Source organism: Macadamia integrifolia, chromosome 10, assembly GCF_013358625.1.
Source record: "Macadamia integrifolia cultivar HAES 741 chromosome 10, SCU_Mint_v3, whole genome shotgun sequence".
Classification (NCBI taxonomy): Eukaryota; Viridiplantae; Streptophyta; class Magnoliopsida; order Proteales; family Proteaceae; genus Macadamia; species Macadamia integrifolia.
Window position 1 is genome coordinate 20,987,620 of NC_056566.1, and position 12,936 is coordinate 21,000,555.

A 12,936-nucleotide genomic window follows, 5' to 3' on the forward strand; every position below is an offset into this window, starting at 1 on the left:
TTCATATCCACTTGGAATCGACCGTTGGTACATGGGTCTTGGTCTTGAATGCATTTAGAGAGAGAGGGGTTCTTTTTTTTTTTTTTTTTTTTTTTTTCGGGGTAAGAGAGAGAGGGTGCTGAGAGGAAGAGCGACTGCAAGTTCGAATTATTCTTCGCTGTATGATTGCTTTAAATCCTAAGTAGTTCCTTCGGGTTGTCTTTCTCACTCTTTTTTGTTATAAAAATAGTATTTTTAATCTGCTCATGTTACGTCCCCGAGGCTGCGCGGTCAGTCCAAAACCAACACAGTGGAAGAGAAGTGGAGAGAGAGAGAGAGAGAGAGAGAGAGAGGATTATAAAGCAAAGGCAGGTCCTCTCAAGCCTTTTACACGTGATAAAGAAAACACCAAAAGCAATTGCATGCGTGTATGATATTCATCAAGCTTACTCTAGTCTCTTTCTGAATCCCCACAAATGCATTTTAGTTTCCACTTTCAAGTCTCTTTCTAACCCTCTTCACCTTCTTTGGCAGCTCTCTTTTAAGTTCCTGTCTTTGATTGTCCTATTTCTTTGATGTATATCTTCGCTTTTGATTGAAAGAAGTGTTTGCTAAGGTGAATGAAAGCTATTGTGTTGTGTGCCTTCTTCATGGTTGATGAGTTGGTGGTATGTTTGATTCTGGTTTCTGGGTTTCTTGTAATCTCCATTGGACCTTGTTATCCTTTTTGTTTTGGACTTCGAAAAAATCAATTTTTGTGTTTGTGAGTTTATTGGGTTTTTCTTAAAATTTTCCTTACTCCTACCTGTGTCTACTGTGTCTCTGGGTTTTGGTTTTTGGAGTTCTCCATTAATATGCGACTCTGTTATTGTTTCTTACACGTCTACACTTGGTTGAACATTTGAACTTAAAGAGGAGTGGGAGGGAGAAAGAAAATTTCTGTGTTGTGCTTGCTGTTCAATAATTTAGCGGAGAGAGTGTGAAAGCCTCTGGTTCTGAACCTTTCGTGGTCTTCGGGTATTTTGTCTCATAGGTGTTTGTGCTCTTTCTCCTCTTTGATTCCCTTGTTCCATCAGGATTGGCATGGTTGCTGTAAAGAGAGGCATTGGTTTGTTTTCCCTTTCTGTTGGTTTGTGTTGTCTCAGATTTGCAGCGATATTTCCTTAATCGCAGGGCTGATATTTCATTGTTTGAGACTTCACTGTGGTTTGCCGCCTTGAGTTTTTTTTTTTTTTTTCTTTTCAGCTGGATTTTTTTGACTCATGAGTTTTGGGTATCGAGTATCTTTTGGTTTGTTCTTTGGTACTTCTTTAATCACAAGACGGAGTTTCTTTTCTGGGTTCTGGGATTTCAGTACAGTAGGTGAAATAGAGGGGGGGGGGGGAGAGGTTTGGGTTCTGGGTTTTGCAAAGGAATGGTAATGCTTATAATCAGAATAATGGCCGAGGTTCTCTGCATTACTATTTTTCCTTCTCTTAATAAAGACTATGATTTATTGCTATCCTCATTTTCATACATGTTACTTGTTCAACAATTGACAATTTTTGCTGACACATCTCTCTTTTCTCTGTATTTGGATATTCAGTACAGATTTCCTTCAACCAGTGAGAGAAAGGGAAAGTTGTGTATTTGGTGAAGGTTATTTAGTTGGGTTGAGGTTTTCTTCGGCATATCAGTATTAGCCACCATGCCCATGAGACAGATACAGAGCTCAGAGCAGCACATTGTGATCAAACCCCAAATACAGAGCACCATGAATCCAGTGAAGAAAGCTCCCAAAACTGCACAGAATGGAAAGGGTCCACCTCGTGAGGAATCCCTGAATGCTACACTAAACAACGACACTTCACCTCCTTCGAGGAACAGAGGTAAGAGGAGAGGAAGAGGAGGTCGAAAATCCTATCAGGGTGATATTGTTATGCGATCGACTCCAAGAAGATCCTACACTGTCGTTCATGAGCCTGTTCCAGGATGCGCAGACGGAAGAACTCGATTATCAGAAATTGAAGGCGAGTCTTTGGAGAATGGAGGTCATGGCTCTGAGATGGAGTTGGGTTTTCCATCTTCAAGCAAATCTCTGAGATATGCCCCTAGGCCTGGTTATGGACAAGTAGGGACAAAGTGTATGGTAAAAGCCAACCATTTTTTTGCAGAGTTGCCAGACAAGGACTTGAACCAATATGATGTAAGCTGTATTCATTGAAGCTTCCTTCATATAATATTTTGTTGCAATTGCAGAAGCTATGGAGTAGGATTTTTCTTTATCAATGTCGGATAGTATCTGCTGCCTCCATTTCCTTGCATTACTAAGATTTTAACCTCATTTTGCTTCTTCTCTTTGTCAGCGTTCTTGCCTGTTTTCACTTTAAACATAATTTTTTTTTTCTTCTTTCAAACAGGTTACCATAACTCCTGAAGTTGTATCAAGAAATTTGAACAGAGCTATCATGGCAGAGCTTGTGAAATTGTACAAAGGTTCTGACCTGGGAATGAGATTGCCCGCTTATGATGGAAGAAAGAGCTTATACACAGCTGGGGAGCTTCCGTTTACTTCGAAGGAGTTCCACATTAAACTTCTGGAAGAAGATGATGGAATCAGTGGTCCTAAGTAAGGGTTATTGACTCAGTTGCTCCTATCCCTTCACTTTATTCGTATCTTTTCTACTCTCTGTCCTTTGAAGTATTGGAACCAAAATTGATTTTGTTATACACAAAAGATTGTTTCAATGGCTTTAGGGGTTTTCTATTTTTTTTTTTTTTTGCTTTCCTTTATAATAACTTCTTCTGTCCTTTAACAATTTTCAGAAGGGAAAGAGAATATAAGGTGGTGATCAAGTTTGTTGCTCGAGCAGACTTGCACCACTTGGGCCAATTTCTTGCCGGTAAACGAGCAGATGCTCCTCAGGAAGCTCTTCAGATTCTTGACATTGTAATGAGAGAACTCTCCTCCAAAAGGTATGCTTTCGTTGAATTGTGTCTGGTTTTACCAATCTACGATAGTAGCTAGTCTTATTTGTCCAACATTTTTCTGTATTTTAAGGTATTGTCCTGTTGGGAGATCTTTCTTTTCCCCTGATATAAGAACGCCACAGAGGCTTGGAGAAGGTGTGGAGTCATGGTGTGGATTCTACCAGAGTATAAGGCCTACCCAGATGGGCCTAAGCCTGAATATTGGTTAGTGAATCCCAATTAAATAATATAACTATTGATAAGAAAAAAAAAAAAAGAGATAAAATCTTGTGCTCTTTTTAAATCGCACTTTATTATTTGTCGTGATTTTGTTACTCTTTTTTCCATTACATAGACATGTCTTCAGCCGCATTTATTGAGCCTCTCCCGGTAATTGAGTTTGTCGCTCAGCTTCTTGGCAAGGATGTATTGTCCAGGACATTGTCTGATTCTGATCGTGTCAAGGTATTATTTATTTGCTTTGGTGTTGGAGGCTAATTTTTACATTTCCCCTTTCCCTTTGGGAATTCATTTTTGGAGTTCGCTAAAATGTGTACCAGATTAAAAAGGCCCTTAGAGGAGTGAAAGTGGAGGTCACACATAGAGGAAATGTGCGGAGGAAATATCGTGTTTCAGGATTAACATCACAACCCACAAGAGAACTTGTGTAAGATGCTTTCTCACATGATCATATTGTGGTTTCTTAGTTGACCTCACCTCTCAATTTTTTTTTTTTTTATATTTCCATTTCTTGACTTAATAAATTCTTTTGATAAGTACACATTTTGTCTAGAATTAATTTTTCTGTCAGAGTAGTAGTCAGAATAATCACTGAAACAAGTTTACATTGAGTGCTGAAGGAAGTCAGGAACATAATTACCAATTTTTCCTGTGGGTTTCCGATTGCAAATCTCTTGAAAGTGGAGCAGCAGGCTTCATAATTCTGTTATTGCTTGTATGGTGTCTAACAGGTTTCCTGTTGATGAAAAATGTACAATGAAGTCCGTTGTGGAGTATTTTCATGAGATGTATGGCTTCACCATTCAGCATACACATCTTCCTTGCCTTCAAGTGGGAAACCAGAAGAAGGCAAACTATTTGCCTATGGAGGTAAGAGTGGTATTCAATCATTATAATGTCTTTCCTATGGATTTATTTTGTTATAGGATGTTACACATGTTTATGGTCTTATCAAGTATGGTCTCTGCATTATTGTGGTTTCCAGGCCTGCAAAATCGTTGAGGGCCAACGTTATACCAAAAGGTTGAATGAAAAACAGATTACAGCTCTTCTGAAAGTTACATGCCAAAGACCCAGGGACCGGGAAAATGACATCTTGCAGGTATTTCTGATATGATTTTTTTTTTTCAACTGTTCAAGCTGAACTCATTTTTTTTTTTTTTTAATAAAAAAACCGGTGCAATATAATATAATTTTTAAGGCAATGAACAAAAGGTTCCTTTACAGCCATAGAGATAGCCTTTTCTTACGGTCACCTATCTTTCCATATCACATGATTGGACGGGGCCCAAATTTTGTAGAAAGGTAGGCCCCTATGTCCCTTGCTCAGGCGTCGTGTATCGGCCACACCGGAGTTTGCCAATTAGCAAAGAAGAGATTTGAAAATCCAGAAGTATGTGAGAAGGCTTAGTAATGGTCTGAATACCATACATGGGATGCATGCCAATACACACAGGGGGGTGTATGTGGTTGAATTTGAATATGAAATTTGACGGGTGGCCTATCTAGACCATCCTTTGTCTATCAAATGGTTGAAATTGCCACAACATCATTTCATATGCCAGAATAAGGGGTCCAATGTAGAGGAAATACAACTTTCAATAGATCTATCTCATTCTTTAACAGTTGTAATAGCTTGCTAACTGTGTACATGCATGTTGATCAGAACTAGTTTGTTTCTTCTCTGTATTCTTACAAACTACAGACGGTTCAAAATAATGCTTATAATCAAGACCCAAATGCGATTTACCTTATTTCGTTAATTTTTTATTGTTTGGGCTAAGTATGTGACACTAATTGATTGTTGAGCAGAAATAATATGTCTCCTCTGTTTTCTTCCAAATGACACAGACAGTTCAACATAATGCTTATGATCAAGACCCATATGCAAAGGAGTTTGGGATAAAAATCAGTGAAAAGCTAGCGTCTGTTGAGGCTCGGATTCTTCCCGCTCCATGGGTAATGCTCTAGCTTATGAAACATAGTTGCTTGATTCAGCTAAGATATTTGGTTCTGATCCCTGACCACAGTCTGATTTCGTTGTTTTCCATAGCTTAAATATCATGATACCGGGAAGGAAAAAGATTGTTTGCCCCAAGTTGGTCAGTGGAATATGATGAACAAGGTAATATCTGTTGGATTGCTTGACAATATTAATACAAAAAAAAATCTGTTATGTGCACAGATGTCTTTCTGTCTCAGTATAAAGCACTCCAAATTTCTAGTTGCCAAGCTGAATGCTCAGTACAGACTGACTTTCCAATCCCTCAACACCCCCCCCCCCCCCCCCCCCAAAAAAAAAAAGTCTAAACAACTAATGGAAAAGTAAGGTTCTAGGATGCAGTAATTCTTGTTCCCACCGGATTGTGTAGGAAGTTGAGTTTCATGTCCATGTCCAGTAGTCCAGTTTCCTTTCTGATCTAGATTGTGTCCTTAGTTTGTATAGATTGATTAATGTACTATCCTGGTTTGTTAGACAACATGAACAATTTAGAAAGTGCTTTCCTAATTATTTTTTTATTTCCCCCCTTTGGTTAGGTCAGTTTTCTCCTTCATTGTTTCCAGATTTGAGTTAAAGTTTTAAGGCTTGCATCATTTCTTTTTTCAATCTACTAATTTTTTTTTCCCTCTCTCTCTCTCTCTCTCTCTCTCTCTCTCTCTTTCAAAATAACTGCTACATCTGACATTTTGGTTCTCCTCTTGCCTCGTGTGAAATAGAAAATGATCAATGGGAGTACTGTTAGCCGGTGGGCATGTATCAACTTCTCAAGGAGTGTTCAAGAAAGCGTAGCTCGTGGATTTTGTAACGAGCTGGCTCAAATGTGTCAAATATCTGGCATGGTAGTACTTGTTTAGATCAAAACATGATATTTAATCATCCTAGTGGCGCATGCTTTCATTGATTAGTCAATTTCTTGTTCACGTATTAACTTCAATCTGCATTGGCATTTTTTTGTAGGATTTCTACCCAGAACCTGTTATTCCTATATACATAGCAAAGCCTGAACAAGTAGAGAAAGCTTTGAAGCATGTTTACCATGCATCCATGAACAAACTCAAAGGAAAAGAGTTAGAGCTACTCCTGGCGATTTTGCCCGACAATAATGGTTCTCTATATGGTAGGTCAAGTTCTTGCTATTTGTTGGTGATAATTCATGAAGATCAGGGTCTGTGCTAAGTTTTTCATTTAAAATAAAACTGGAATTATTAGAAATATGATGTAATTCCTTTTGCATTTGAAGGTGATCTCAAGAGGATATGTGAAACGGATCTTGGTTTAATATCACAGTGCTGTCTCACAAAGCATGTCTTTAAGATTAGCAAACAGTACCTGGCCAATGTGGCCCTGAAAATAAATGTTAAGGTTAGAGAAATTCCAATATTATATGCACACTGACATATTACATGAATTTTATACTTCACGCATGCACAACACTCATCTTATCTGTTTACAGATGGGAGGAAGAAACACTGTTCTTTTGGATGCCATCAGCTGGAGAATACCATTGGTCAGTGACATACCAACCATAATATTTGGAGCAGATGTCACCCACCCAGAGAATGGAGAAGATTCCAGCCCTTCAATTGCTGCTGTACGATCAGTCAACCTAATTAATAGTTAAATTCCTCGCTCATCTAGTGGAGGTTCTTGACATTGGATGTGAAAGATTTTGGTTTGGTTGTAGGTAGTAGCTTCTCAGGACTGGCCTGAAGTCACAAAATATGCAGGATTGGTTTGTGCTCAAGCTCACAGACAGGAGCTCATACAAGACTTGTACAAGACTTGGCATGACCCTGTCCGTGGGACAGTTAGTGGTGGCATGATCCGGTACTTGAAATTTCTCTCAAATTACCTATCTTTTTTTTTAATTTTATTTTTATTTTTTTACCATTGTGTAGGTAAAATCACATTTTCTGATTATAGTTTCTACCCCTTTTAAGCACAGGGATCTATTGGTTTCCTTTCGGAAGGCAACTGGACAAAAACCACTAAGGATTATATTCTACAGGTACATAGACTTCCTGCAATGCTGTATATATTGTGTAAATCTGTCCATATGGTATCTAATTCTTTTCTGCAACATGACCATAATAATGTCACTTAGGTGCTAGCATGTCTCACATATTGGGAGCTAATGATGAATGAACTCCTATTTTTGAACCCTTGTTCCCCAATATTTCGAGTCAGCTTGCTCTGAACTAAGACTCTGTTCATTTGAATCAACTCAAAATTATAATGTGTATGATTCTGGTCAATATACGTGGGGATCACATGGCTGACTGAACCATACATTTAGCAAATCCAGAAGGTCCAAATCTTATGGGGCTTTAGGTTGGCACATCTTGGGTTTCCAAATGCTTTGTAGCTCAGTCTTATAAGTGTCTTTGTTCGGGGACTTTAGCCTGACCTCAATTGAATATACTGCATCACAATAGAATTGCATTCAACTCCAGTTACCTAGAAAGAAACAAGGGTATTTTAGTTGTAGGCAAATGTGATCATCCAAAGATGAAAATGGATGAGGCATGTACAGACTACTGAGGGATGTGCATAACTCCCAGCTGGCTATATATATGAACATAAGAATCTATGCATATATACATTAGCATATCAGGCATTTATGTGTCACAGTTTCTGAAGTGGATATATTTGGAGCAGGGATGGTGTGAGTGAAGGGCAATTCTATCAAGTTCTACTATATGAGTTAGATGCAATCCGGAAGGTAGGATCACTTGTTCTTTTCACCTTAAGTCAAGTTAAACAAGGATTTTTATGGCACTGACGGTTGATCCACACACAGGCTTGTGCCTCTCTCGAACCAAACTACCAACCGCCAGTGACTTTCATTGTGGTTCAAAAACGACATCACACAAGACTATTTGCTAATAACCACAGGGACCGAAGCAGCACAGACAAGAGTGGGAACATTTTACCTGGTAAAGTTCCAGTTTCAAGGGAAAAAAAACATCAGAAGTATATTAACATCAAAATTAATTAGGAATTCTTTCCAATCTAACCATGTGTTGTCTTTTCTTTTTCTTCTTAATGTTTTACAGGCACTGTAGTTGATTCTAAAATCTGTCATCCAACAGAGTTTGATTTTTATCTCTGTAGCCATGCTGGTATTCAGGTAAGATTCTGTTTCTTAGTTGTTCTGTTTTTGGCATTGTCTAGCCCTCTATTTATAGTTTGTATCCCCTCTTTTTTGGCATGGGGAATAATCCTCTATAATTTGTCAACGGATAAGAAAGACATGTTATGGCTACTAGAAGAAGAAAGTAATTCAACCCTTAAATGGGTTTTACTAGGCAGAACTAAGATTGTAATATTTCTGAAAACACTTGATGATAGACTATTAGGGCATTACCTTAGGCAATACAATACTTGGTGGCTCTAAGTGATGGTCCTCACTGACCATATTCTTGCAATCTAGTGGGGATGGGAGTGAGTTCTCCCATTTGATCAGTGTAGTCTATTATGTTATAGGAAACACTTCAGAAAATATAAACCCTCAGGACTGTATTATGGGTGGTCGGGTAAGGTCTACTGTAAACCTGATCAATGCGGTGTTAATCTATAGAACTATTAATGGGTGGACACCTCTTGGATGGGGAATGGCTATAAAATCAGGTTGAAGCCAGATCAACTTTGAGCAGCCTCTGTTTGATCCTTTCTTGTGATGTACATTTGTGATGGTAGCCATGCACCAGAGAAAAAATTGTAGTTCCCAATCCATCTGGGTTTCTCGCTTTGCCCTGTCCTACCTGTTGGATGGTTTTGATTGATGAGATTGAAAGGGCTAGACTAATCCTTTTCTTCTTGATTGTGGATTGGAATAGCATTCTGATCTTGATCAAGATACATCAAACAAACTTACACAATTAGACTCCAAATAGAAAACATAAAAAGGGGAGGGTGTTGGGGGTGGGGGTGGGGGGGGTGGGTGAGGGTTAGTTGGATTTGTGTGTCTTTCAAATTCAATTTGGTTAATTTGAATGATGATTAGTTTGCATGATATGATTGGACATTTGGTTGTCCTAGGTTTATACCTTTAATTGTTTGCCAGTCACCACTAGGGACAGAGCTGGGTCATATGATTATCACATTGTATGTTCTCAGGAGTGGTGATTCTAGACTGGATCACTTGAGAATCTTGAATGGATTATTGTTAGATGGTTACAGAAAAGATTCTGAAAAAGGAAATTTAATTGGTCCCTAGACCTGAAAGGTCTTTATCGTTGTTACAGAAGATTTTTGGGTTTGGTATACTAATGATTGACACCTCCCTGACCTTATATCTGTGCACTAGATTCATGATGTTTGTCTGGTCAAAAGAGATAATAAGTAATCCACTTGCCATACAGGATAAATATCATAAGAGAGATATTTGATTGTGATTGGACAAAATCTAGGCCTGGTGGCATGTTTTGTAATATTATTGATTTATCAATAATTATATTTTAAAAGGATTTTGAAAATTTTGTTACGTCCAATGTGTGATCAAGATTCTCTGTATAAGATGTTTTATGGAGTAGGTGTGGACCGTGTGGTGACAGTAATAAATTCCATGCCCATTGGCCCACTCTGCGATATAGTAAAGTGGAAGTAATAAAACTATTTACTTGAGACTTAAATATTATTTCAACTCAAGGTTGTACTTATTTGTAATTATCATTTTTAAGTTTTGAGAAGTGTTCTTATTTGCAATTATCATTTCTTAAGAGTTGATAAATGTCTTTATTTGCAAATATAATTGTTTTTTAATTGTAAGAAAATGACAACCTGAGTAGTCCTACCCAATAGGATCCCACCATTTTGACATCTCAAGTGTCACATGGATAGACTTTACAAGCTATAAATAGACTGTAGGGGAGGGAGAAACTGAGACAAGAATGCATTGTCTCCTCCTCTCAGCTATGTTTTGAGAGTTAGGGTTTTGAACCTTGGTGAGTATTGACTATTGAGAGGGATCAATCCTGCCGGTCTTGTGCAAGGGTTGTATGAGGAGAAGCTTTTTGTTCCTGTAGTCTGTCATTTGCTCAAGTATTGTATTCCTTTGGAGAGTGTGCGCTTGTGAATTACAACTTTAGGAGATTGATTGAATACTCTAATGATACATGAGGCATGAGGATTAAAAAATTTAAATTTGATGCCTATTTCCAACAGGTTTAGTTCCCCATCATCTGGGTTCTGGATGCCAGGGGGAGGGTAAGCTCTTGTCCATGATGATGAGTCTATCTATGTATAATCTTAGGTGCACAGAACGTTCACTGCGTGAATACATGTACACATATTTACATATACTTGCCTCCTCTCAGATGAGAATTTAAATGTTCATATATATATATATACATATACTTGCCTCCCCTCAGATGATAATAAGTTCTTGCTACTACTCTGACAGGGAACAAGCAGGCCAGCTCATTACCATGTTCTATGGGATGAAAACAATTTTACAGCAGATGGGATTCAGTCTTTGACTAATAATCTTTGTTACACATATGCAAGGTGTACTCGCTCTGTGTCTGTTGGTAAGTTAACGAACTTCCTCTCATGATTTTATTGGCTTTTCTTTTGGGGGTTTCACTTTTCACACACGGGAAGACCTTGCTTTTCTTCTCTCTCTGCCAATCAAGGTTTTTGAACTCTAAGATCCTGGGCTTAGATTGGCCATTAAGTATCGCAATCTGGATCGGTCATGTAAACTGACCCTGGCCAATCCCAGGTGAAAAAGTTCATACTGCAGTAACAAAGTTTGGGAGATACATTAGCATCGGTTTTGGATTTGTGGATCAGCCACTGGGGATTATGATCCAGATAGAATGGATCCAGCTGATTCGATCCAGAAACTTGAAACCATACTTCCAGGTTCAAAACTTGGAAACAGCCTTTTCTGTGAAGTAGGGGGTAAGGCTACGTACACTTGCCCCTCCCAGACCCTGCAGTAGTGGGAGCCTCGTGTGGCATTGTCTATCAATTAATTCACCTGCATTCTCCTTCCTTTGGATGAAAAAGGATCAGATTAGTCCCTTGCCTCGGTTGATATTAGGGATGAGGAATATGTTAAACAAACCTCACAGGTTGCTTGGTATTGACTCTACTCTAATACCCAAAGAGGGGGAGGGGGGTAGTATGGACCAACTCCGAAAGATAATGAGATTTTGAACTGTAGAAAACATCCAACTACTCTTGATTAAGAAGATAACCCAAAATGCCTTTACTCAGAAATGAAGAATTGGGTTATCTATCTATAATGGGATCTTGACCTTGTTCCTTGTATACGCATGGGACTTTGTTGTCTTTATCTAAGATCTTGGCTAATACTTCTATGTTCTTGTTGTTTGTTTTAACTCATGACCCATTTTGTTGATATGTGAAGTTCCTCCAGCTTATTATGCACATCTAGCGGCATTTCGAGCTCGATTCTACATGGAGCCAGAGATGCAGGATAATGGCTCAACAACTCGGGTAGCAGGGGAATCAGGAGTCCGCGCATTACCTGCACTCAAGGAGAATGTGAAGAGAGTTATGTTTTATTGTTAATAGAGAGGAATGACGAGGACGACTCCGGTGGTATTGATGGTGAGACATCATGGTTTGCAGTTACCATGTCCTGCTAAATCATCTCTGTAATTCCCACCTTGTATGTATAATGTTAAGATATATGGTCAATAGGTCCCCTTCAATTTTAAGTAAGGCCCTGTGTTATCATGATTCCATCTCAAGGCAATTACTGCAGAGGGAGCTTGAAGTGTAGATTGATGGGCCAATGTGACTCTTTTAGTCTTGTAACTACCATAAAAGGAAAATTAATCTGCAGGACTGTAACAAAACCATAAAAGCTAAATCAAGTTCCATAAATTTGCCGGGCCAGTCTATATAGGGTTCTCTAGGCCGGCCTTGGTTCTGCCATGTGTGAGGCTGTAATTGTGTGCATAGGTGCTCTCTCTCTCTCTCTCTCTCTCTCTCTCTCTCTCTCTCTCTCTCTCTCTTTTAATTTAATCTTTTGGATCTATTATCCTATTGAGAGCCGATTGGTCTGCCTACAGGGTGCTAGTAGGTCCCATGGCCACCTATTAGGTTCAATCCCAAAACTTCTTTTGGGTGTTTGTGATGGATCTCATTGTCCTATTCAAGTATCTAGTTTCAAATCAAATGGAGTTTGTCGAGTGTTAGAAAAAAATGTTGAAAAATAGGAGAGATCTGATAGCTCTTCCCTAGAATTGCAACTTTAATCGAAGCATTAAGGCTGTGTTTGGTAGCCAAGAGAAGAAGAAAAAAAGTATACAAAATTGTATTTTTTTCTTGATTTAAGATTTTCTCTTTGTGCTTGTTATGTTATTCATGAGAAGATTCAATTTTTTTATTTTAAAATTCTTCTTGGGAATTGTGAAATTTTCTTTTACTTCCAAAAAAAAAAAAGATCTTGCCAAAAACACAAGAAAACATGATATACTTTTATATATTTTCTCATAATTTCATTTCTTTTCTTCTCTTTTCCTTTCTTTTCTAGATTCTACCTTTTTTTTTTTTTCTTTTCTTCTCTTGGCTACCAAATATAGCCTAAGCTCTCCTCTCCCTTTTCTTCTTCTTCCCCAGCTCCAATTGGTCTCTTCAATCTGGATCCAGATCCTCTCCAGCAGTAGGGATGCCCAACACATGGATGTGTACCCCCAGCCGGTGGATGCCTCATTGGCAACCCAGCAGGCCGAGATGATCTTTTTTTCCCCTCAAATCCACATCACACCAAAGCCAAACTCCTAGAA

General features: G+C 38.5%; 1 protein-coding gene across 5 annotated transcripts; it reads left to right on the top strand.

Moving 5' to 3' along the window:
- The first annotated feature begins 270 nt into the window (after nt 1–270).
- Nucleotides 271–12,048, top strand: LOC122091872 (protein argonaute 10-like). Of its 5 annotated transcripts, none has more exons than XM_042662086.1 (22): nt 271–407; nt 1,565–2,164; nt 2,379–2,587; nt 2,785–2,934; nt 3,020–3,153; nt 3,284–3,393; nt 3,489–3,595; nt 3,900–4,038; nt 4,154–4,270; nt 5,020–5,127; nt 5,222–5,293; nt 5,887–6,009; nt 6,128–6,287; nt 6,411–6,532; nt 6,624–6,761; nt 6,855–6,997; nt 7,116–7,178; nt 7,829–7,892; nt 7,971–8,106; nt 8,227–8,300; nt 10,575–10,701; nt 11,550–12,048. In XM_042662086.1, the coding sequence occupies exons 2-22, from the start codon at nt 1,667–1,669 to the stop codon at nt 11,711–11,713; spliced, it is 2,958 nt and encodes a 985-aa protein (XP_042518020.1). In that variant the 5' UTR covers nt 271–407; nt 1,565–1,666; the 3' UTR covers nt 11,714–12,048. The 5 variants fall into 5 exon arrangements, with proteins under 5 accessions (XP_042518020.1, XP_042518016.1, XP_042518017.1 ...); XM_042662082.1 differs by lacking the exon at nt 271–407 and adding an exon at nt 438–647; XM_042662083.1 differs by lacking the exon at nt 271–407 and adding an exon at nt 438–595.
- Nucleotides 12,049–12,936: the final 888 nt, after the last annotated feature.